This window comes from Amphiprion ocellaris, chromosome 20 (assembly GCF_022539595.1).
Source record: "Amphiprion ocellaris isolate individual 3 ecotype Okinawa chromosome 20, ASM2253959v1, whole genome shotgun sequence".
Lineage (NCBI taxonomy): Eukaryota > Metazoa > Chordata > Actinopteri > Pomacentridae > Amphiprion > Amphiprion ocellaris.
In genome coordinates this window covers 30,429,346-30,452,294 of record NC_072785.1, presented here as the reverse complement: position 1 = coordinate 30,452,294, position 22,949 = coordinate 30,429,346, and the positions used below count along the sequence as shown (strand labels likewise).

At 37.1% G+C, this 22,949-nt stretch overlaps 1 protein-coding gene across 2 annotated transcripts in view; it reads left to right on the top strand.

Annotated features, from left to right (window-relative positions):
* Window positions 1–22,949, top strand: part of kcnh5b (potassium voltage-gated channel, subfamily H (eag-related), member 5b) — a 152,925-nt gene that overhangs the window by 5,826 nt on the left and 124,150 nt on the right. The window contains exons 1-5 of one of the 2 annotated variants that reach the window (XM_055006157.1): window positions 503–1,269; window positions 2,570–2,693; window positions 5,417–5,523; window positions 8,353–8,481; window positions 20,040–20,155. In XM_055006157.1, coding sequence (XP_054862132.1) covers window positions 2,671–2,693; window positions 5,417–5,523; window positions 8,353–8,481; window positions 20,040–20,155 — 375 coding nt within the window. In that variant the 5' untranslated portion in view covers window positions 503–1,269; window positions 2,570–2,670. Of the gene's footprint in view, window positions 1–502; window positions 1,270–2,569; window positions 2,694–5,416; window positions 5,524–8,352; window positions 8,482–20,039; window positions 20,156–22,949 lie in introns of those variants that run through there. The other variant, XM_055006156.1, reaches the window with a different exon arrangement.

Below are 22,949 nucleotides of genomic sequence, written 5' to 3'. Positions count from 1 at the left end.
GAAGTTTTTAATCACTGTTTTTTCATTTTTCACTGCGACATAAAGTCCTGCAGCTCCATGGAAACTGAATGAAGGAGGAGAGAAAAGTCAGAAACAACTGAGTTATAAAGAGAGAAATGAGAAAAAGAAAAAAGTTCACTTTATTTCGTCATTTATTTTTCAACAATTTACAAATATGTCAAATATTAGTATCTACAGAAGTTACCAACACTGGAAATACTGCAGATATTTAACTATTTCTGTTGAAATCCTCTACAAAGATGTTTCTCCATGCTGAATGTATCTTCCAGCTACTTGCTCCTCTGTTGTGTTTCTAAGCCATGCTGCATTTATTTATTCATCCAGTAGCTTTGATTTTCCTCTGTCTCTCCCAAAGTAACATAAAATTGCCTAAATTGACTGACAAATGTGATTCTTTTTGTGCGTTATTTGCAGTTTCTGGTTGATAAATGATCTAATTTTGGTAAATTACTAAATCTTGGGACTTCCGGTTATGGCGGCTTGCCGAGGAGACGCGTGTAAGTCTGCGCTGCTACTTAAACCTCTAAATCCTTTCTAAAAAACCTCAATTCGTCAGCGTCATTCAGCCAAACTACAACATCAGCGTTAAAGAAAACACCGCTGTCACAAAAGAAGACAAATCGCCGCCGAACACAACAATCCAACTTCACTAATTCTGCTCCACCGACGGTCAAAGTCAAGCTGACCGCTAGCAAGGCCTGGAGGCTAGCATCGATGCTAACAGCGCCGCTAGCGTTAGCCCCAAGAGGAACAGTCGGAGGGAAATGTTCCTGCTGCCAAGGAGGAGTCCGGTGCCTCTTTGTCAGTAATACTGGCAGCTATTAACACCATGAAGTCTGAGTTCTCATTCAAATTTGATGGCATTCTCACTACGATTAAGGAAAGACATTACGGACTGTTCAGGAAGTCACACAGGCAGAGACGAGAATCTGCGCTCCGGGAGAAGGTGAAACTTCTAGAAGGGAAAAATAAAGGCCTGGACCTGGAGGCTTGGTCACGTCGCTCCAATGTACGGCTTTTAATTTACCTGAGGGCGCGGAGGGTGAAGACACCTGTGGATTCCTGGAGAGCTGGATACCGGAGGAGCTAGCTCTGCTCCGGGGGAAAGAGTCACACAGGGTTGGTCCAATACGGCAACATAGAACCAACTCCGCACCTAGAACCCTTATAATGAAGTTCCCGAGTTACAAAGAAGCGGTGATGAGAGAGGCGAGGGCGAAACGGAAGATCCTCTACAAGAACCAGCAGGTGAGATTTTACCAAGACATGACAGCAGAGACGCACAAGAAGGTGAAAGAGTTGGAGGATGATCAAGTAGACTGAGGTATGGATGAACAGATGTGATCTAAAACTGCTGTTGGAACACTGGTCTGATATCCTGAAGCTGTGGAGAACAGAGTGAAAGTTCACCTGATTTCTCTCACTCCCCTGTTTACTGATCAGGGACAATTCACTGATTTAACATGCACTGCTCAGTTAATCCTCCTGCGGGTTAAAACTGACCCATTTTAAAGTCTGAAAATGTGGAGAAAAAAATCTATTTTCACAGTGAAACTTCTGATGTCCACATTTTCAACATTTTTGGGAAATCTTTAAACATTTTTTTGGTGGGGGAAAAAAAATGTTAAAAATGTTTCTTAAGAACCTTCACAAAAAAATCAACCAAAATCCAGTGAATGTTGTTGGATTTTGGTTGATTTTTATGTGAATGTTCTTTAAGAAAATATTAGAAGTTTTACTGATATATATGGAATCACTTTAGATATTTTTAGGATTTTTTTGGAAGATTTTTAGTCATTTTTTGAAAATATTTACAAGAATTTTCTTGCCAAATTTGGTGGATTTTTTTTTTTAAATTAAACTTTTAAGGGAAACTTTTAAGGAACTATTGGAATTTTCTTCCTAAAGGTTTTGCAAATTTTCAAAAATTTGGGGAATTTTTTTTGCTGAATTTTTTGATTTTTTTCAGACAAGGAAACAATATTTTTCATATTTTTTCATCTTGTAATTGTATCTTTGTTGTGAAAACAATAAAAAGAATGTTGTTAAAAAAATTGATAAATCTTAACTCATGTTTTCTACTGATGCTGCCAGGTTTTTGGGTGATTCACCATTTTGACTTCTTGATTGATTAAACTCGAATCTATGATGCTGTATAAGTAAAATATTCAGATTTATATCAGCATCTGGCAGATCGAAGTTTTAGTTGGAACAGTCAGTTTTTCCTGAAAATCAAGTCAGTAATCGGTTTTAGAGCAGAAAGTTCAGACTCAGCTGTTTATTTAAAGACAAAAGGAGGATTTAAATCATCTTTTCAGAGGTTTTAAAGTCTGAGTTCAACAGAATCCACATTTAGAGGAAGAAAACTCCATGAAGATCCCAAACAGTGAAGTAGTTTTAGTTGTCAGGCTAAAAATGAGGTTTGTTTTAGTTTCTCTCATCAGTCAGAGAACTAAACTTCCACCTTCATATGTTTTTCTCCTCAGATTAAGAATCTCTGCAGCCTTTAATCAGTTCTAAAGGAATTTTTCTTGTGTTTCCCATCCAGAGACCAGCTTCCTGCTGGGAAACGCTCAGATCGTGGAGTGGCCGGTCGTCTACAGCAATGACGGATTCTGTAAACTGTCTGGATTCCACAGAGCAGAAGTCATGCAGAAGAGCAGCACATGCAGGTAAATCTGATTTATACCAGCAATAAACGGTTAAATCCATGTGAATTATTCACTTTATGAAGCTTTATTAGTCACAGAGCCGTAGTGTGACTAAATATTCATTCATTTAATCAGTTTGTTTGCATTCTGAACGTTTATCTGAATGTTTAATGTTTAAACACTTCAGTGGAAACAATAAAAACTATATTAATGTTGTTTATACTCAAAATAATTACATTAAAACAGCTGTGATTCATCACAGTTTAAATAAAACATTTAAAAGATCTTTATTTATGCTGCAGTAATCACTGAAGCTGAACGCTTCAATTCACTTTATTATTTAAGCACAGAGTGACAGAAAAAAACCTGGCTTTTATTGTGGACCTTCCTACTTCTGTCCTGCTGTAGACTGAAAAACATCGTAATCTGAACAAAAATCAACTTTCAAAATCAAGTTTCCCTTTTTAATTTGTTTTACTAAATGTAAAATATGACATTATTAAACTTACTGTTCTTTACTCTCCTTTAGTCTTTAAACCAAAACTGCAAAAAAAAAAAAAATCCATAAAAAAAGAGAAAAAGCAGAAAGGATGCCAGAAAAAACAGTTAAAAACTGTGGAGAATAACAGCAAATAACTGATTACTTTAATCTGATTTAAATGCAGTAAAATAGTTCAAGAACAGATTTTTTTTGCTTTTTTTGACAGTCAACAAGCAAATCTGTGTTTTTTCCGCTGCATTTTTACTCATTATCTGTAAAAATAACAATAACAATTTAAAGCAATAACAAAACATATTTGACATTTTTAGATCCCTAATACACATAATATTTCTTAAAAATAACTTAAAAAATGTGTAAACTAATATTTTTTGTAGATTTAAATACTTAATTTTTTTTCATTTTTTGAATATTTTTTCCAGTTATCTGTAATTTAACAAAATCTGTGCAAAAATAGCAAATTGTTCCAAAAAAAATGACATTTCAAAAAATTTAAATGTTCATATTTTACTGTATGCTGTCATTTATATTTTGAGAAAAACGGATTTTAACCTGCTGTCATTTAGTAGTTTTGGTCTGTTTTTCTTTAAAATGTTCTTTTAATGGTTAACTTGTAAATGAAAAGTTCTGTGATTTTACGAAACAGGGAAAATCTATAAAATTACAGTAAATTGTTCAAGAACTTTAGTGAAAAACTTTTTAAACTGTCATGTTGAAAGAATGAACATTTTAAGGATATTAGTGGTTATAAATAACGTTCCTGCTCTAGAGAACTGTTTACATGATCCTAACTTTATTAAAGAAGTGATCCGATGCCCAGAATAAAGAACCTGCCTCTGAAGGTGGAAGTGTGAAATGAATCCAGTCTTCAGAGAAGGTCGCTGTTTTCCTCTCCTGTCACCAAAGACGTTTTTAAATCTGACTCCAAAGGACGATCAGATCTGACCGGAGGATGAGAAGGTTTCCTCTGACGCTGAGGACAGAAAATCTAACTGCAGCTGAAGAATGATGGAGGTTAAATCTGTGACCTGAAGCAGAGTTAAGCTTCATGACAGCAGAGAGTTCCTCACGTTCTGGGAGAAACTATATATTAACAACATATAACTGGATTTAATGAAGCTTTATGGACAACAATTTACAAAAAAAAAACATTTTTGATGTTAACATAGCACATCACGATGCCGCCGCCATGCTTCACATCATGATGCTGCCACCACCATGCTTCATATCATGATGATGCCACCACCATGCCTCACATCATGATGCTGCCACCACCGTGCTTCACATCACGATACTGCCACCACCATGCTTCACATCATGATGCTGCCACCACCGTGCTTCACATCACGATACTGCCACCACCATGCTTCACATCATGATGCTGCCACCACCATGCTTCACATTATAATGCTGCCACCACCATGCTTCACATCACGATACTGCCACCACCATGCTTCACATTATAATGCTGCCACCACCATGCTTCACATCACGATACTGCCACCACCATGCTTCACATTATAATGCTGCCACCACCGTGCCTCACATCATGATGCTGCCACCACCATGCTTCACATCATGATGCTGCCACCACCATGCTTTACATCATGATGCTGCCACCACCGTGCTTCACATCATGATGCTACCACCACCGTGCTTCACATCATGATGCTGCCACCACCGTGCTTCATATCATGATGCTGCCACCACCGTGCCTCACATCATGATGCTGCCACCACCGTGCTTCATATCATGATGCTGCCACCACCGTGCTTTACAGTGGGGATGGTGTGTTTGTTTGGTGTCCATCCAATCTGATGAACAAAAAGCTCCATTTTGGTCTCATCAGATCAAAGAACCTTCTATATGTAGGTGGTGTATCCTCAGTACAAATTTGGGTCGAGTTGAAATCTTCCCTTTTTCCCATCATGTTTTAGTCTTAAACTGTCAGGAATCATTCTGGAAATCCACTGTGGCTGTTTGGTTATTTGTTGTGTTTATTAGTTCCAGAAGACACTGCAGCTGTAGAAGAAACTCATCAGTCAGAGTGATTATATTAGCTCAGATTAAAGTGTCCTCAACCCTTTAAGGAATAATTACAGCCATGGCAGCTCAGCTTCTGCTGCATGCGTAAAAACCCAACATAAAACTTTAGAGACGATGGACGGACAGGTGATAAACTGACGGAGGGTTAAAGGTGAATCGATCGCTGCCGTTTCTCATGACGTTCGTTTCCTTTTTCCAGTTTTATGTACGGAGAGCTGACAGACAAGAAGACCATCGATAAAGTCCGGCAGACGTTTGACAACTACGAGTCCAACTGCTTCGAGGTCCTGCTGTACAGGAAGAACAGTGAGTCCTCCGATCATCTCTGACAGAACTTCACTTAGCTTCACGACGTCGTATAGAAATCACTGCTGAGTCATCTGTAGAACGGCGATGTAACCCTCTGAACAGTTTCATTTTACTCCTGTCACATTTTTCAACAACCGTGAAGAAGTAGAGACGATAAAGAAATGTCCAGAATGACAGAAAACATAAAAAAACACATTTAGTTCATGGTAATTGGAAAAATGTTGAACATGTTGATTCCAGGTTTGTTCCAGCACTGTAAAAATAATTCAGAAAATTTGTTCAAAATTACTGATTTTAGGCAATTTTTGAGTCCCAAAGGTTTTGCCAATAGTAGATAAAATTTTGTCTCTACACACTATAGATATTTACCGATTTACATTTGTACAACCTCTCTAATCATTTTTGTTAATTATTGTTGACTGTTTTATTGATTCAGTATGTTTTATTGTCTAGTTATTTTCCAAAATGATGTGAAACTTGTCCAAAATAATTTTTTTATTTATTTGTTGATTTGATAGGGACAGTGCACATTAATGAGTACCCATTTATTCAGCAATGGGTGTAAATATGCCGGATTGTAGCACAATGCTAATTTACATCCCCAGTCCCTGAGAAAAAAAAGACATAACAGTGATACATCAAACAATAAGTCACAATAAAAGCACATTGCAAAAAGTACATAAAGAAAACATAACAGTGAAATATACAATAAAACACAGGACAGTAGGTGGCAATAGAAAGACAATAGATCACAATACTTTGTTCATTAGCTATAGAAAGATGTTTCACCATGCTGAATGTATCTTCCAACTAGTTGCTGCTCTGTTCACTGTTTCTGAGTCATGCTGCATTTATTTATTGATTCTGTAGGTTTAATTTTCCTCTCAGTCTCTCCCAAAGTAACATAAAAGTACCTAAATTGACTTAAAATTGGTCCAAAGCCACAACAAATGGACAGAATCATTGGAAAACTGTTTGAAATTACTTGAAACTTGTTCAAAATGACCGAAAAACGGTGAAAAACTGCAATATTTGAATCATTTTGGACAATTTGAAATCCAGTTTTGAATCTCTGCTCATCATGTGTAGAAAGATGTTTCACCATGCTGAATGTATCTCCAACAACTACCCCCTCTGTTCACTGTTTCTCAGCCATGCTGCATTTATTTATTGATCCAGTAGCTTTGATTTTCCTCTGAGTCTAAAAATGTCTAGGATTAGAAACTTGTCCAAAGTAACATGAAATTGTCCAAAATGACTCAAATGTGTCCAAATGAATTTAAAAAATTACTTGAAACTTGTACAAAATGATTCAGAAATACTCTAAAGTAACGCAAATTGTCCAAAATCACTTAAAATTTCATCAAATTGACTCAAAATTTGTTAAAAAATGACAATTTTTGAGTCATTTTGGACAATTTTTAATCTCTTGTCTTGTTTTCTTAGACATTTTGGTGCAAAGGTTTTATTCTTGATATTTAAAAAAAAAAGAGACGGATAATATTACCTGATTTCAATGAAATATCACAATTGTTAAGCTCATTTTTGGCTCTTTTTCCAGTTGAAAGTGTAAAATTTGCATGATGCGTTCACATACCGTCAGAAAATAGAAAACTTGTTGATTCTTTCTGTACTTTCTTCACAATTTCCGGTTGATAAATGGTCTGATTTTGGTCTTAAAGGAAATTTTTCAAACCTGATGGCTGGTTTTATCGTTCAGAAGGTTAACTAAAGTCAGATCACCATTTTGACTTCCTCATGGTAATTAAAATTAAACCTCTGAGTACTTTTAAAATGCTAAACAGGTAAAAAACAAAGGCTTCCACCAGCGTTGAGCTTTTAGAGTTCAAAGATGAACAGTTTTTCCTGGAAGTTCACATCAGTAATTGGTTGGAGAGCAGAAAGTTCAGACTCCTCTCTTTAATTAAAGGGCAAACAAAAGGTTCTAAGTGATCATTCAGAGCTTTTAACGTCCGACTTCCTTTCATTTGAACTGAATCCACTTTCAGAAAGAGAAATCCCTTCATGGAGATCAGAGTTCTGATGGAGGTTTTAGTTATTTGACCCAAAATTTGGTTTAAGACTTCTGATTGGATTTGGCTGATTTTCTAAACAGAATTGCATTTAAAGAATGTTGTTATGAAATGAAGCTAATTTGGCAGATACATTCAGCATGGTGAAACGCCTTCCTACAGCTGACGAGAAGAGACTCAAAACTGGGCCAGAAATTGTCCAAAATGATTCAAATATTGTAGTTTTGAGCAATTTTTGGGTCCTTTTGAGCAAGTTTCAAGGAATTTTCACCAGTTTTCCAGTGATTCTGTCCATTTTTTGTTACTTTGGACCAATTTTGAGTGAATTTGGGCAACTTTGTGTAGAATTTATTCATTAAATTAATTAAAAATTACAATTTAAAACCATTAAAATCTGATTTTTCTTTTACAGTTTAATGTGCTAAAATGACCCACAAAATCAGCAGACAGGTTTAATACCGGCGTTAATGTCCACGTAGTTTTTATTAAAATGAGGTTTTATAATAGTTATCTGTCAGTTACGTTATTTTTTTTTTATTTTTTAAAATTTAAAATCACATTTCAGACTCCTCAGGTTAATTATTCAGGTGGTTTTAAATGTAAATTTATTATTTATTCAACAGAATAAACATGAAACTGTCCTGGTTTCAGCTCCACATGAGGATTTTGCTGTTTTTCTGTCGTTTTAACATGAATATCTGGTTTTCTGACTGAGTTTTTCTGTGTTTTTTTTATCGTTTTAAAGTGAATATTTAGTATTTTCTGACTCCGTTTTTCTCCCGTTCCGCTGCAGGAAGTCCGGTGTGGTTCTACATGCAGGTGGCTCCCATCAGAAACGAGAACGATAAGGTGGTTCTGTTCCTCTGCACCTTTAAGGACATCACTCTGTTCAAGCAGCCCATCGAGGACGAGACCACCAAAGGTCGGTTTGAGATCAAAACTTGAGATCAAAATTTAAAAAAAAAAAAAAAAAAACACAAAGAAAAGAGCAGCTGGAGATGTTTGATGGATTCAGCTGTTTTGGTGTTTAGTTTGGTGAACCATACATCCAGAATATTTCACTTTTAAGGTGTTTTTTTTTTTTTTTTTTTACAGTAAAAAGCAGAAAATGATGACGGGAAACAAAATCTGTGAAAAGCAAAGTGTGTGATCAGACGTCAGTTAAATTCTAGTTGGACGTTTAATTATTCGGTTTCTTCATATTTTAATGTCTTATTTCCTTCACCTTCTTCATCTTCATTTTTTTTCTTTTATCTCGTTCATGTTCTAGAGTTTTTGGTTCTCCCTCCTTCCTGATGTTTTTATTCTCAAATCATCAGATTTTTACAACAGCTTCTGCTCGACCTCCTCGGATTTATGTGGAATTTTTATATTTCAATCTGGATATTTATAAAAATATTAATAAAATTTTAGTTTAATGTATAAAAAAAATATTGGAGGAAGTTGTGTTGTTGGAGATTGTATTGCTGTTTGTGTTGTTGGAGGAAGTTGTGTTACTGGTTGTGTTGACAATTGTGTTGCTGGTTATGTTGCTGGTTGTGTTTCTGGTTGTGTTGCTGTCAGTGATTGTGTCGCTGTCAGTGTTTGTGTTGCTGGTCATTTAGCTGTCAGTAGTTGTGTTGCTGGTTGTGTTTCTGTCAGTAGTTGTGTGTCGTCGTCGTCCTCTGGTTCTGACTGATGCTTGGTGTCAGGTTGTTGTGTTGCTGTCAGTAGTTGTGTGTCGTTGTCGTCCTCTGGTTCTGACTGATGCTTGGTGTCAGGTTGTTGCCCCAGGAGTTGATCTCAGTGTTGCTCTCTGGTGAGTTTGACCTTTGACAAGGATCCTCCTTCAACATACATGAACATGTGAACACGTGTGTTCATGCTGCTGTCGTGTGATCACTTTATTCCGTCATGTGTGCAGAACTCTGCACGCAACCAGAGCTTTGGTGGAACTAAAACTGCCTCTCAGTGGGTTGACGTCTTTGAGTGGTTCCAAAATGAGAAGCAGAACGTAAAGATTTTACAGAAGGTTTGTTTTGGTTTTCTCCATGAACCCTCTGAAATACGTCGTATTTACTTTAGTGATTTGGTGGAATTTTGGACACCATTTTGGATAGTTTTCTGTTTAATTGTCAGACATTTTGAAATGGAATTTAAAAAAAACTTGGTGCTAAACAGGTGTTTTTTTTTATTGTACGTTCATGGACGGACCTCTTTAAACAGAATCACCGTGGAAACTGGGATTCTCTCGGCAGTTGGGATGTTGACCGACGTGCTACAGTCTGTTAGATTTCAGAGCTGAGATGCTGTCGTCTGTTAGATTTCAGTCCAGACCACTGTGAAGCTGCAGATATTCTACATGGTGGTGTTAACTGAGATTCGCTGCTGCAGGCGTCGGCAGGGTTCCTCGTGTGGAGACCAAACCTTCCTCTCAGCACCGACTCGGGCTCATCTCAAAGCTCCCAACGCCACAAACCGTCAGCATCACCCGAGCAGCACCCATCCAGCCGAGCATCTTCAGCTGGAAACATTACAGTGCATTAAGATGGGTTATCTCTGCTGCAGTTATACCTAAAATGACACCTTTTTCTATCTCATCTGGAGGATTTTACTCTGCTCTACATTGTGTTTTGTAGCCATACATTCATCGATCACCTGATTCTGAGGTGTTTCACATGTAAACAGAACACAGATCTACATTATTTACATTATCTCCCCACTTATTTAGAGGGCTTTAAGACATTTTTGGCGCAATTTGGATTGAATTCGGTGTTTTCTGTGTGCTCTGCTGGTTGTGTTTATCACAGTCAGTCAGTTCATCATCTCAGCAACTGGAGTAGCAAAGAAAAACATGCAGAAATATTAAACTAGTGAACATCATGTTGTTGTTGTTTATCTGTGTATTAGCTCCTATCTATGACTTTAGCTGTGCACATAGCTTTTTATGTCACTTCAGTGGTGTAGTTAACTCTCTTTCTATGAATGTAGCCATGTATTTAGCTCTTGTGTGCTTTAACTGTGTTCCTAGCTTTCTTTCTATGACTTTAGCTGTGTAGTTAGCTTCCTTCTAACTTTAGTGGTGTAGTTAGCTACTTTCTTTGCTATTAGCTGTGTAGCTAGTTGCTTTCTATGCTTTAACTATGTAGGTAGCTGTCTTTCGATGACTTTTGCTATTTATTTAGTTACTTTCTGTGCCCCTGGCTGTGTATTTGGCTCTTCAAATAACTTCAGCTGTGTAGTTGGCTTTTTTCCATAACTTTAGCTGTGTAGTTAGCTCTAGTGCTTTCTATCTCTACAGCTGTGTATTTGGCTTCTTTCTATGATTTTAGTCATAAAGTTAGCTCTTTCAGTGACTGTAGCTGTGCAGTTAGCTTTCTTCCTATGACATTAGCTGTGTAGTTAGCCATCTCTATGAGCTCTTTCAGCACTTTATCACTTTAGTTGTGTAGCTGACTTCTTTTTGTGACTTTAGCTGTATAGTTAGCTTGTTCTATGACTTCAGCAGTGTAGTTAGGTCTTTGTAGCACTGTAGCAGTGCAGTTAGCTCGTTATAATACTTGAATGCTGCCAATAATGCTGCCACCACCATGCTTCATATCATGATGCTGCCACCACCATGCTTCACATCATGATGCTGCCACCACCATGCTTCACATCATGATGCTGCCACCACCATGCTTCACATCATGATGCTGCCACCACCATGCTTCATATCATGATGCTGCCACCACCATGCTTCATATCATGATGCTGCCACCACCATGCTTCACATCATGATGCTGCCACCACCATGCTTCACATCATGATGCTGCCACCACCATGCTTCATATCATGATGCTGCCACCACCATGCTTCACATCATGATGCTGCCACCACCATGCTTCACATCATGATGCTGCCACCACCATGCTTCACATCATGATGCTGCCACCACCATGCTTCATATCATGATGCTGCCACCACCATGCTTCACATCATGATGCTGCCACCACCATGCTTCACATCATGATGCTGCCACCACCATGCTTCACATCATGATGCTGCCACCACCATGCTTCAGTGTGCATGGAGTGATCAAGTCTGATCAAGTTTAGTCTAATGAACAAAAAGCTCAATTTGGTGGCCTCCTTCACTAGTCTCTGTCCAAAGAAAAAAATAAGCAAATCTAAGTTAAAAATCATGATATAATATCCTACCCAAAGTTCCACTGTATATCCGGAAAGGTAGCATTCCGGTCTAAAACGAGTGCTGCACACGACATTGTTTTTCATTATAAATGCAGCAGTGAAGTCTCCTTTCTGCACAAAATAGGAATTGGCACGAAAGCAACTCTGCAGTTCTGCAAACAAGAAAAAAAAGCCTGTAGGGAAACTACTGTGTGCTGCCTTGTAGTATACAATGATTATTTAATCTTACAAGAGAAAGACTTTAAAGATGGACTGTCTGGTTTGGCAAATGCATTTATGTGTAACAGCCTGACAGCATAACAACAAAAGACTCTTTCATGTCAAAGTGACAACAGATATCTACAAAGCAATGTTAATTAATTAAAAATATGAAATATAAAATTAGTGATCACATATATATTTATCACCTTCAAGTCAGTATTTAATATTCATTATATAATGCCACCATGCTTCACATCATGATGCTGCCACCATCGTGCCTCACATCAATGATGCTGCCACCACCATGCTTCACAGTGGAGATTGTGTGTTTACGATCACTTTCAGTGTTGTGTCCACCACACACAGCATCTAGTCTAATGAACAAAAGGCCCCATTTGGTGGCTTCCCTCATTAGCCTTTGTCTAGTAACTCTTCCAGAGGAGTCATAACTGTCTTGGTGGCCTCCCTCACTCGTCTCTTTCTCGCTCGGTCACTTAGTTTTTGAGGACGTTCTGCTCTACACATGTGCCATGTTCCTTACATTTAGTATTGATGGATTTAAAGTAGACTCCAACGGCTATCCAGTGACTTGGAGGAGTCATAGATGTCTTGGTGGCCTTCCCCCAGGCCGATTTACACCTCTGCTGAAGTATAAATTAACTGATCAGTGTTTAAAAGCACTCAAAAGCAGAAAAGTTCAAAGTTTGAGTTGCAGTTTAGGTTGTAGTTGTTGTGACATAAACAAAAACAACAGAAACACAACAAAGTGCAGGTTAAGATGTGAATGAAAACAGCTTTCGAGCTCAGCCAAATTTAATGAAGACAACAGTCTTATCGCTTAGCAACAAACATGTAAATTAGCAGCTTAATGTATGTGGATGTAAAAGGTTGTTGGAGTTAATTTGACCAAACATCTGGACTCGTACGATAAACTCTCACTCTGCTCTTCCTTCTATATCCAAGCTGGAAGTACACAACCTCAGCGGCTGTAAATATAAAAGATAGTAAACCAGGATGGTGTAAACCACGTTGTTGTCGGTGAATCCTCGGCTCTCGCTGATCACAATCTTCCAGAATTCACTTTGTGTGCACTGCTTCTGCTGCGTGGTATTTTTAGCTCTGTTTTTTATTATTATTTTACTTCCACTTCTATTGTGCTGCTGATAAATCATGCCGTGTTGCATTCTTGAGGGGAGAACCACCGTTTAGCGGGATAAAGGTCATTTATTTGCAGCTCCTGCCATTTCCCATCATGCTCGGCGTGAGGTCCGGTCATCCTTCCCGTTCCAGGATGTTCGGCCTGAAGCCTGTCCGTTTGTATTTACGCCACCTTCGTGATAAAAGTGTGTCCGGCTATGAAAAGCCACACATCGGCTTCCTTTCTGTGCCAGTGGAGCTCTATTATCCCGCAACACTTGAATGCACCGTGCTGCTGTATAATGCATGAGAATTATGCAGCCACCAGCACAATGGCAGCTAAAGAAGAAGCACTTAAGTAGAGCACCATAAAGGAAACGTCCTGCAGCCAAACTACGTGTTGTTGGTGTATTTTTAACCTATGGACTATTTTAACCTTTCATGTAATGAAACTCAACACAGTCTTGGGAAATTGTGCTTTATTGTAAATATCACACTATTTATGGGTAAAAACAACCTTTTACAAGCGTTTCAGACATTTATTATAAGGGGTAGTAGCACTGCAACACTATACAATGTTAAAGAAATCCTTAAAAATCGTGAAAATCTCTCAAAAAAGAATTTAAATAACGGCAAAAGTTTGTAAAATAATGATATTTTTTAGCTGATTTAAAAATGCTTAAAGTGTCATTTTAGGTGGTACACTGTGAAAGAACAAATTACTATCTGTCAAAATACAGATTTTTTTAGGTGAACTTTATGTACATGTTGGGTTTTTTTGACATTCAACATGTAAATTAATTTTTTTCTGTTACATAATGTATGTATATAGCTGCGTTTTTTAAAAAACAATCTGTAAAAATCTGTAAAAAAACTGAATTATTTCAGATTTTTCAATTAATATATATAATTTCTCTTTCAAATAAAATCATAAATATATTTTTAGCTGCCTTCCAGATACAGCAAGCAAGCAAAATGAATTAACATTTATAAAAAAAAATATTTTTGATGTTAATTTTATTATTTAAAAAATATATAAATTACAGCCAAAATAAGACTTGGTCCTTTGATTCAACCAGTTATTCCCTGTTTTGTTCAATTACAGATTATTTATAAAATTAAACTATTCAAAAAACTACAGTTAAACTCATTATTTTTTTACAGTGTAGAGGAGACCAGAGAGGTCAACAATCTGATCAGGATGAATTTATCAGCCCCTTTGTTTGGCTTCATAGTTTGCTGGTTATTTTTGGGGCATTTTATTTTGCTGATTTTGTGGTTTCCCTCCCCCAGAATTCAGCTCAGTAAATAATTAACCAGTAAAGTGCAGTTTAAAACTAACAGGAAGTGACAGCTGGAGTTTGGTGTTTGAGCACAAAAAGTTAGCATCTCCTAGCTGCAGCCACACAGATTTATTTGCTGTCGTCAGCCATAAAAGGTTCAGATCAACCAGAGTTTCTGTCTGACAGGGATCTAAATGTTGTGTGTAAAGGACCTGCTCATGTCTGTTGATGACTGCAGAGTTTTTCTGGACGTTAAAGGCCAGTTAGCTGACTGGTTTGGTAAATGGATTCATGTTTAACTGTCTAAAAGCACGATGACAAAAGACTCTTTCATGTCAAACTGGAAACAGATTTCAACAAAGTAAAGTTAATTATGCGAAAATCAGAATTTCCCCTCGTGGGATTAATAAGGGATAATAAAATAAAAAAAAATAGAAATCTAAAATGTAAAATAAGTTATCATAAATATTCACCACCTTCAAGTCAGTATTTAGTGATGCCACCACCGTGCTTCACATCATGTTGCTGCCTCCACTGTGCATCACATCATGATGCTGCCACCACCGTGCTTCACGTCATGATGCCGCCACCACCATGCTTCACATGATGATGCTGCCACCACTGTGCTTTACATCATGATGCTGCCACCACCATGCTTCACATGATGATGCTGCCACCACCATGCTTCACATCATGATGCTGCCACCACCATGCTTCACATCATGATGCTGCCACCTCCATGCTACACATCATGATGCCGCCACCACCATGCTTCACATCATGATGCCGCCACCTCCATGCTACACATCATGATGCCGCCACCTCCATGCTACACATCATGATGCCGCTACCACCATGCTTCACATCATGATGCCGCCACCACCATGCTTCACATCATGATGCCGCCACCACCATGCTTCACGTCATGATGCCGCCACCACCATGCTTCACGTCATGATGTTGCCACCACCATGCTTCACGTCATGATGCGGCCACCACCATGCTTCACGTCATGATGCGGCCACCACCATGCTTCACGTCATGATGCTGCCACCACCATGCTTCACGTCATGATGCTGCCACCTCCATGCTACACGTCATGATGCTGCCACCACCATGCTTCACATCATGATGCTGCCACCACCATGCTTCACATCATGATGCTGCCACCACCATGCTTCACATCATGATGCTGCCACCACCATGCTTCACATCATGATGCTGCCACCACCATGCTTCACGTCATGATGCTGCCACCACCATGCTTCACGTCATGATGCTGCCACCACCATGCTTCACGTCATGATGCTGCCACCACCATGCTTCACGTCATGATGCTGCCACCACCATGCTTCACATCATGATGCTGCCACCACCATGCTTCACGTCATGATGCTGCCACCACCATGCTTCACGTCATGATGCTGCCACCACCATGCTTCACATCATGATGCTGCCACCATGCTTCACATGATGATGCTGCCACCACCATGCCAGACTACAGTAAAGACACCTAAAGCTGAAGTTTTCTCATCATGATTAAGATACCAGGAAGTGTGAAGGAAAAAATATATTTAAAAATTGGTGGATTACTATAACATACAAAAATTGTTAAAAAAAATAAAAAATGCTAATAGGGCACATACTTGTAAAATATTCCGAATTAAAGTACAGTATTTTCTGCTTGTGAATTCATCTATTTAAGTATCATGAGTGAAAAGTACCAACATTAAAAATAATCTTGGGAAAAGTTTGGTACCAAATGTTTTAGTCAGAGATTCGCTTCCTGAACCTTTGCATGTGTGATGAATACATCAGAAACTGTACAAAAAAACCGTAAACTTAACAGACAGGTTAAAAAATACAGTATATTCATTTAAAATTTAGTTAAGAGAAACTGTTAAAGTCATATAAAGTCATCTAAAGTTTAATATTCGAGAAGATGTTTGTGAAGCTTCTCAGAGCCTACATAATGTACAATATACAGTGAGTTACATAAGAACTGTTGCTGCAATTTATCTCCAGGAAATATATTGAAAAATGACTTTTCTTTGTCAGGCTCATTATCTTCTGGCTGCACAGCACCAGCTTTAAATATCAACATGTAGAAACTCGTATAAAAGGAGCTGGAGATGTACAATAAGTTACGCAGCAGCTGCTCCAGTGGTTTTTTCCCAGGGCGGTGTAGTGATTGGGTTTCACAATAACCTGATATTCATGCTGCTGAGGTGAATGGATGAAGGGGGGTCTTCATGGCTGCAGGCCGGAGGGTTAAAAGCTATTTTAAAGTGGGCTTTCTGTTGGTAATGGTCCCTTCAGAGGCTCCATCTTGATGTGTGACCGTGGAGCCATGACTCCGCTGCTCTTTGGCCTTTCAAACATTTGATTTTATTTTTAGAGCAGCTGCCAGCCTCCCGAACCTCATCCAGCAGCAACATGACAGCAAGAAGAAGACTCTGAGGATGTAATATAGAGATTAAATACACAGAAAATGAACGTCGTGCCACATTTTTCACTGCAATATTCTCTCAGAAATGTCCTCTTTGCAGCATGATGCAGTTAAAAAGCCATAATTCATAAAGAACAAAATCTTGTTATTTTATGTCCAAGGCTTTTCAAAGTTCTCACATTTGTTGCCAACACATTTTACATACTGCAGATATTTTACCGTAAGTTTTTACGACCGCCGCAGACTTTTTTACATCATCTGTCGAAAGATGTTTCACCATGTTGAATGTATCTTCCAACAACTTGCTCCGCTGTTCACTGTTTCTGAGCCATGCTGCATTTATTTTATTCATCCTTTAGCTTTGATTTTCCTCTGTCTCTGCCAAAGTAACATAAAATTGCCCAAATTGACTCCAAATTGGTCTTAAACAACAACAAATGGACAGAATCATTGGAAAATTGTTCAAAATCACTTGACACTTGTTTGAAAATACTGAAAAATTGTCCAAAACTACAATATTTGAGTCACTTGGGCAATTTAACTTTGCTCATCATCATCTGTAGAAAAATGCATTTATTTTATTGATCCAGCAGCTTTGATTTTTATCTGTATTCTAAATTCTAATCTAATAGTGTCAACAATTTTTTGAAACCTGTCCAAAGTACCATAAAATTACCAAACTTGACTTGACTTTTGACTTGTCCAAAGTAATTCGAAAACTGTCCAGGATTTCTTAAACCTTGTCCAAAATGACAAGTTGGACAAGTTTATTTTTTAGTCATTCTGGAGAATTTTGTTGTCTCCTCACAGCTCTGTGGAAACACTGCCTGCAGTTCAACCTAAACCTTCTCAGTGTTTTTCATAGGATTTGGTTTAAATGGTTTATTTTATTATTTATTATCTTTGCAAATTTTTAAACGAGATCTGCAGAATCAAGTGATTTTCATGAAGCGTCTTAACCTTGACAGAAGAACGTGTCAGTTGTGATGCGTTTAAGGTGGAAATCTAATGATTCTTTCTTCTGCAGTTTCGTTTCAGTATTTTTGACAGTTTCCTAAAGTTTAACGCAACTTTCAGACCTGTTTTGCTGTTTCAAAAGTTAATATGAGTAGCAAAAGGTGTTTTATTTTTCGCTGCTGCAACCAAGTTTTGAACAAAAGCTAGAAAGCTGAGAGTAGATCTATTGTTTATAATGCTTGTTATGCATTTCCTCTGCATTTATAATGAAGTGTATGAATATGAGACTTTTTAAACAGCATGATGAAATACTTCCCTGCCTCCAACAGAAGAGTCTATTAATCAAAGGGAGGAAGCAGAAAAAGGGCATTTTAAACATGAACTTACTGAGAGAAACTTAAAGTTAAGGACTAAAACAACACGTATACAAATAATAAATCAGAATAACTCAAGGCAGTTGTTTTTTTCATGATTAAAATAAACTTTATTGTCATGACATGATCATGTTTAACCTGGTTTTAACCTTATTCATTGAGTCCAACAGATCTGCTCTAAGTACTGCCTGTTGTCCTTCAGTCAAAAATTAATGCTTCTTAAAGCTTTTTACTACAATTTATGGAACCATTTACTGTTGTTTTCCCTGTTTTGTATATTTACAGACAATGCCTTTTAAAATCACGGAAGAAAGTATTGATTTACATATTGTCAAAAAGAGGTAAAAACTGTAAATATCCACTTCAAAAATCTGTATTTTACGATAATTTGTTCTTCCAGTGTTTGACCCTAAAATAAACAATTTTTACTCCATTTAAATGAGCAAAAATATTGTTATTTTACAGATTTGTTATTTTCACCATTTCGTCATATTTTATAAAATTGTGTATATTAAAGATTGAAAACAACTCCTCTGCTCATCAGCTATGTAAAGATGTTTCACCATGCTGAACTTGAGTACAATGTACTCAAATATGTCCAAAATTATTCTTCGGTGACTTGAATCTTGTCTAAAATTTGTCCACAATCAGAAAAGAGTCCACAATGACTCAAAACTTGTCCAAAATGGCAATTTATGAGTAATCTGTAGAAAGCCGTTTCACCATGCTGAATGTATCTTCCAACAACTGGCTCCTCTGTTCACCATTTCTGAGCCATGCTGCTTTTATTTTACTGATCCTGTAGCTTTGATTGTCTTTTTGTTGTCCAAAATGATTTGAAACTCGTCAAAAGTAACATAAAACTTTCAACAATCCTCAAAATCTGTTGATAGTAACTCAGAAACTGTCCAAAATTTACAAAATGGCAGATTTTGTACAGTTTTAAGTGAAATTTGAGGCCCTGGATAAAATGTATAATTGCAAATGTAATGTAAATGAATGTATGAGCCATGCTGCATTTATTTTATTGAGCCCCTATATTTTTTTTGTCTGAAAATAATTTGAAACTTGTCCAAAATCACTTAAAATTTCTCCAAAGTAACTAAAAATGTCCAAAATGATTGAAAAATTGTCCAAAATCACACGAAAACTATCCTAAAATACTGTAAGCTATTTTAAAATGAGTTAAATTTAGTTTAAAAAGGCAATTTTTGAGTCATTTGGACAATTTTTTGTCTACTTTTGAGTCTAAGCGGTAGAAAGATGTTTCACCATTCATCCAGTAGGTTCTATATATATATATATGTGTGTGTATATATATATATATACACACACACACACACACACACACACACACACACACACACACATATATGTGTGTGTATATGTATATATATATATATATATATATATATATATATATATATATATATATATATATATATATATACAGACACACAATCTAGAAGTGTCCAAAAAGATTTGAAACATGTTTAAAGTGTCATGAAGGTGTCCAAAATTACTCAAAATGTGTCCAAAGTAACATAAAAATCCAAACAGACTCAAACAATTCTCAAAAATAAGTCAGAATTGTTCAAAATTACTCCAAATTTGATCAGATTTGTAGTCATTATGGATAATTTTTTGTCATTTTGAGTCTCTTGTGGAAACACTGGCTGCAGTTCAACCTAAACCTCTTAAATTGGTGTAAAAGAGTCATTGTGTTGATTTGTTGTACTCACGAGTTTACCATCTGGGAATGTGTCTCTTTATCAGCTCTCTGGTGGCGGCTGGAAGCTTTGGGAATATTTTGTAGCTCCAGTGAATCCCGTGGGAGTCGTGATCTGATTGTGTTTGTTCTAGACGACCGTTAAGGTTTAATTAACGTGTTTTTTTTGTTTTTTTTTCAGGTTGGACTAAGTTCGCTCGGCTCACCAGGGCGCTCACCAACAACCGAAACACTCTGCAGCAGCTGGCGCCCATCAGCAAACATGAAGTCAGCCACAAACAGTCGAGGCTGGCCGAGGTGAGAAAACATGACTTCCATTAGCAGCAGAGACTCTGTTCTGATTCAGTAGGTGCATTAAACTGCAGGTAACCATAGAAACAAGTCCTCTTCTCCACACTTGGGTCTGGATTTTTTCTTCTGGTGAAAACAATCCAAAACCAAACTGATTACACACAAATATTTCAAATTTGGTGATTGAAATCAGAGAAACTAATTGTTATGGCTACTTGGGGGCAGCAGAAACAACATGAAAACACACAAATATGCTTAAAATTGTAATTAAATTTATTAAATTTCAGATCAATGCCATGATTTTGTTGGAACAAAACAGCTCATCTGACTGTATCTTATTTAGTAACTTATTTTATGTTTGGACCAAAGAGCGCAGAGTCTTTTGCTAGTACAAAGGTTTTGTTTGTTTGTGTGCTTGCTTTGTCTTTTTACTGTTTTTTTGGCAAATTTTTGAATTAAAATGAGTACAAGTCTTCTGAAGTTTACCATAAAATAACCGAAATTAACCCCTGAATTGTCCAAAGGTAATTCAAAAACTGTTCAGACTTTCTTAAAACTTGTCCAAAATGAAAATTTGGACAAGTTTTGGACAGTTTTCTTACCATTTCCAGTCTCACAGGTAAAGAAAAAGAAGGAAACATGGAAGTTATTTCTATGTTTACAGCCTCCACAAACTTTTTCTCTCTACTCTGCTCATCATCTGTAGAAAGATGTTTCACCATGCTGAATGTATCTCCCAACAGCTTGCTCCTCTGTTCACTGTTTCTGAGCCATGCTGCATTTATTTTATTGATTCCGTATGTTTTTAGTCCTTTCAGTCCAACGTTGTCCAAATGACTTGAAACTTGTCTAAAATAACTTGAAATTTCTCCAGAGTATCTAAAAAATGTCCAAAATGACTGAAGAATTGTCCAAAATAAGTTGAAACCCGTCCTAAATCACTCTTAAGTTAGTGTAAAATAGTTAAATTTTTTTTAAAAAGGCAATGTTTGAGTAGTTTTGGGCAATTTCAAGTACAATTTTGGAATAATACATGGGCTCAAACAAGTAAACAAAACAACCTAGAGTTCAAACCATTTCTAAATAACTTGCATCCAGTAATCGTCATTGACTTTGGGCTTGTATAATGTATTTTTAATTCCTTAATGATTGTCAGCTTAAACTCAAGTTAAAAAAATGGTTATTCATAGAAAAATCACTGGTTCCAACTAGTGTCATTTAATGGGATTTTTAAGTGTCACTTGCTTAATTACTGTAATTATGAAAACAGGGTTTTAAGTCAGCAAATTTTAAAACAAAGTTGCTCCAATACTGAATATATTGATGAAGGGGCTCAAGGTGAAGAAAATTGAAGTCATCAAGCTGATTTAATTTAGTAAAATTTAGTTTGAAATCAGCTAATGCAAAATTTTGAGTTTAAATCACCTGAAAATATTAAGTTGATGCAACATTATTATATCAAACCAGATCATTTAAATAGTCAATGGTTTATCTAAATCTGTAAATAAACTTGCATTTAATTAATTGGTTAGAATAAGCCTCTTGAATTATTATAATTATTTAAAATTTAAAAAATTAAAAGTCAAGGATTACAGTGTTTTTCTTGCATAAAGAGAAACCGTAGCATTGTCAATATGTTAACGTTTCCTTCTCCTAAGGAGTGACAAATAGAACTGATAATAATACAGTTTAAGGACCAGGTTGATGAGCAGTATCTGTAAGTACAGTAGTACCATTGAAATATTAATGATACCCGTCTTTACTCAGTTGTGTACAGTAACTTTATGAAAACCGCTGCCTTAAGTCATTTGCACAAATCCAAAAGTTTTAATAAATATTAAAATCTCCAAAACTGAACTCTTAGTCATTTTGGTGATACTAAAATTCAGTGTAAATTAATGTTTTAACTCTGCTTTTTATGGATTTAGAACAAAGAAGCATCAGATTTTTAAATAATTTTAGTTTTTAGGGATCTTTAAAATTAAAACTGTTCAAGAAAATGCTCCTTAACTTGCAGTAAAATCTCTTTATTCCGGACTAAACAACAGGTCAGCGGGGAGTTGTTTCCTCTGCAGGACTTTCAATGCACATAAAGTCCAAACCTGCAGCTCTTTGCATTATTTCTGCACAGATAAACCCTCATATGAAACATTAACAGCCGCATTCAAACCAGAAGGAACCACTTAAACGGAGAAGCCCTGCCTTCACGCTGGCTTCAAACCGGTGGTCGCAGCGAGCCGTTAATATTTCATGCGGCTCGCGGAGACACAATCGGGGAGCTTCAGCACTCTGGGTGATTGTGACGGCGGCCGGAAATTTAGAAAATGGATTTGTGGGGGGAGAGAGGACGGAGTTCACGAAGCCTGTTTTATTCATGAAGGTCTGAGCGAAGTGTGTTGGCTTTAATCAGAGTTTGTTTGGGTTTGGTTCCTGCTCAGAGAGATGAGGATTTAGGCTTAGTAAAGGTGTTTCTCTGAGGGTTTGAGGTGAAAGAATGGAGGAAAGAAGGTGAATTAAGGAAAGTAGGTGGAATTAGGGAATTATACAGGAAAAGGAGAAGGTCAGGAAGGATGCAATGAAATGAAGGAAGTCCTCCAAACATCTCCACCAGCTTATGTTATTGGCTCTAAAGTTCCACTCAAGTTTGCTGCCGATCCTATGGACAAAGAAAAGCCCTTCTGGAGGAAAGTTCTGTGGTCAGATGGAGCAAAACCTACCATCACGCATGGAGGTGGCAGTATCATGCTCTGGGGCTTTCTAGAAGTGCTTCTGGAATGGTTTCAGACTGGGTGTTGGACTG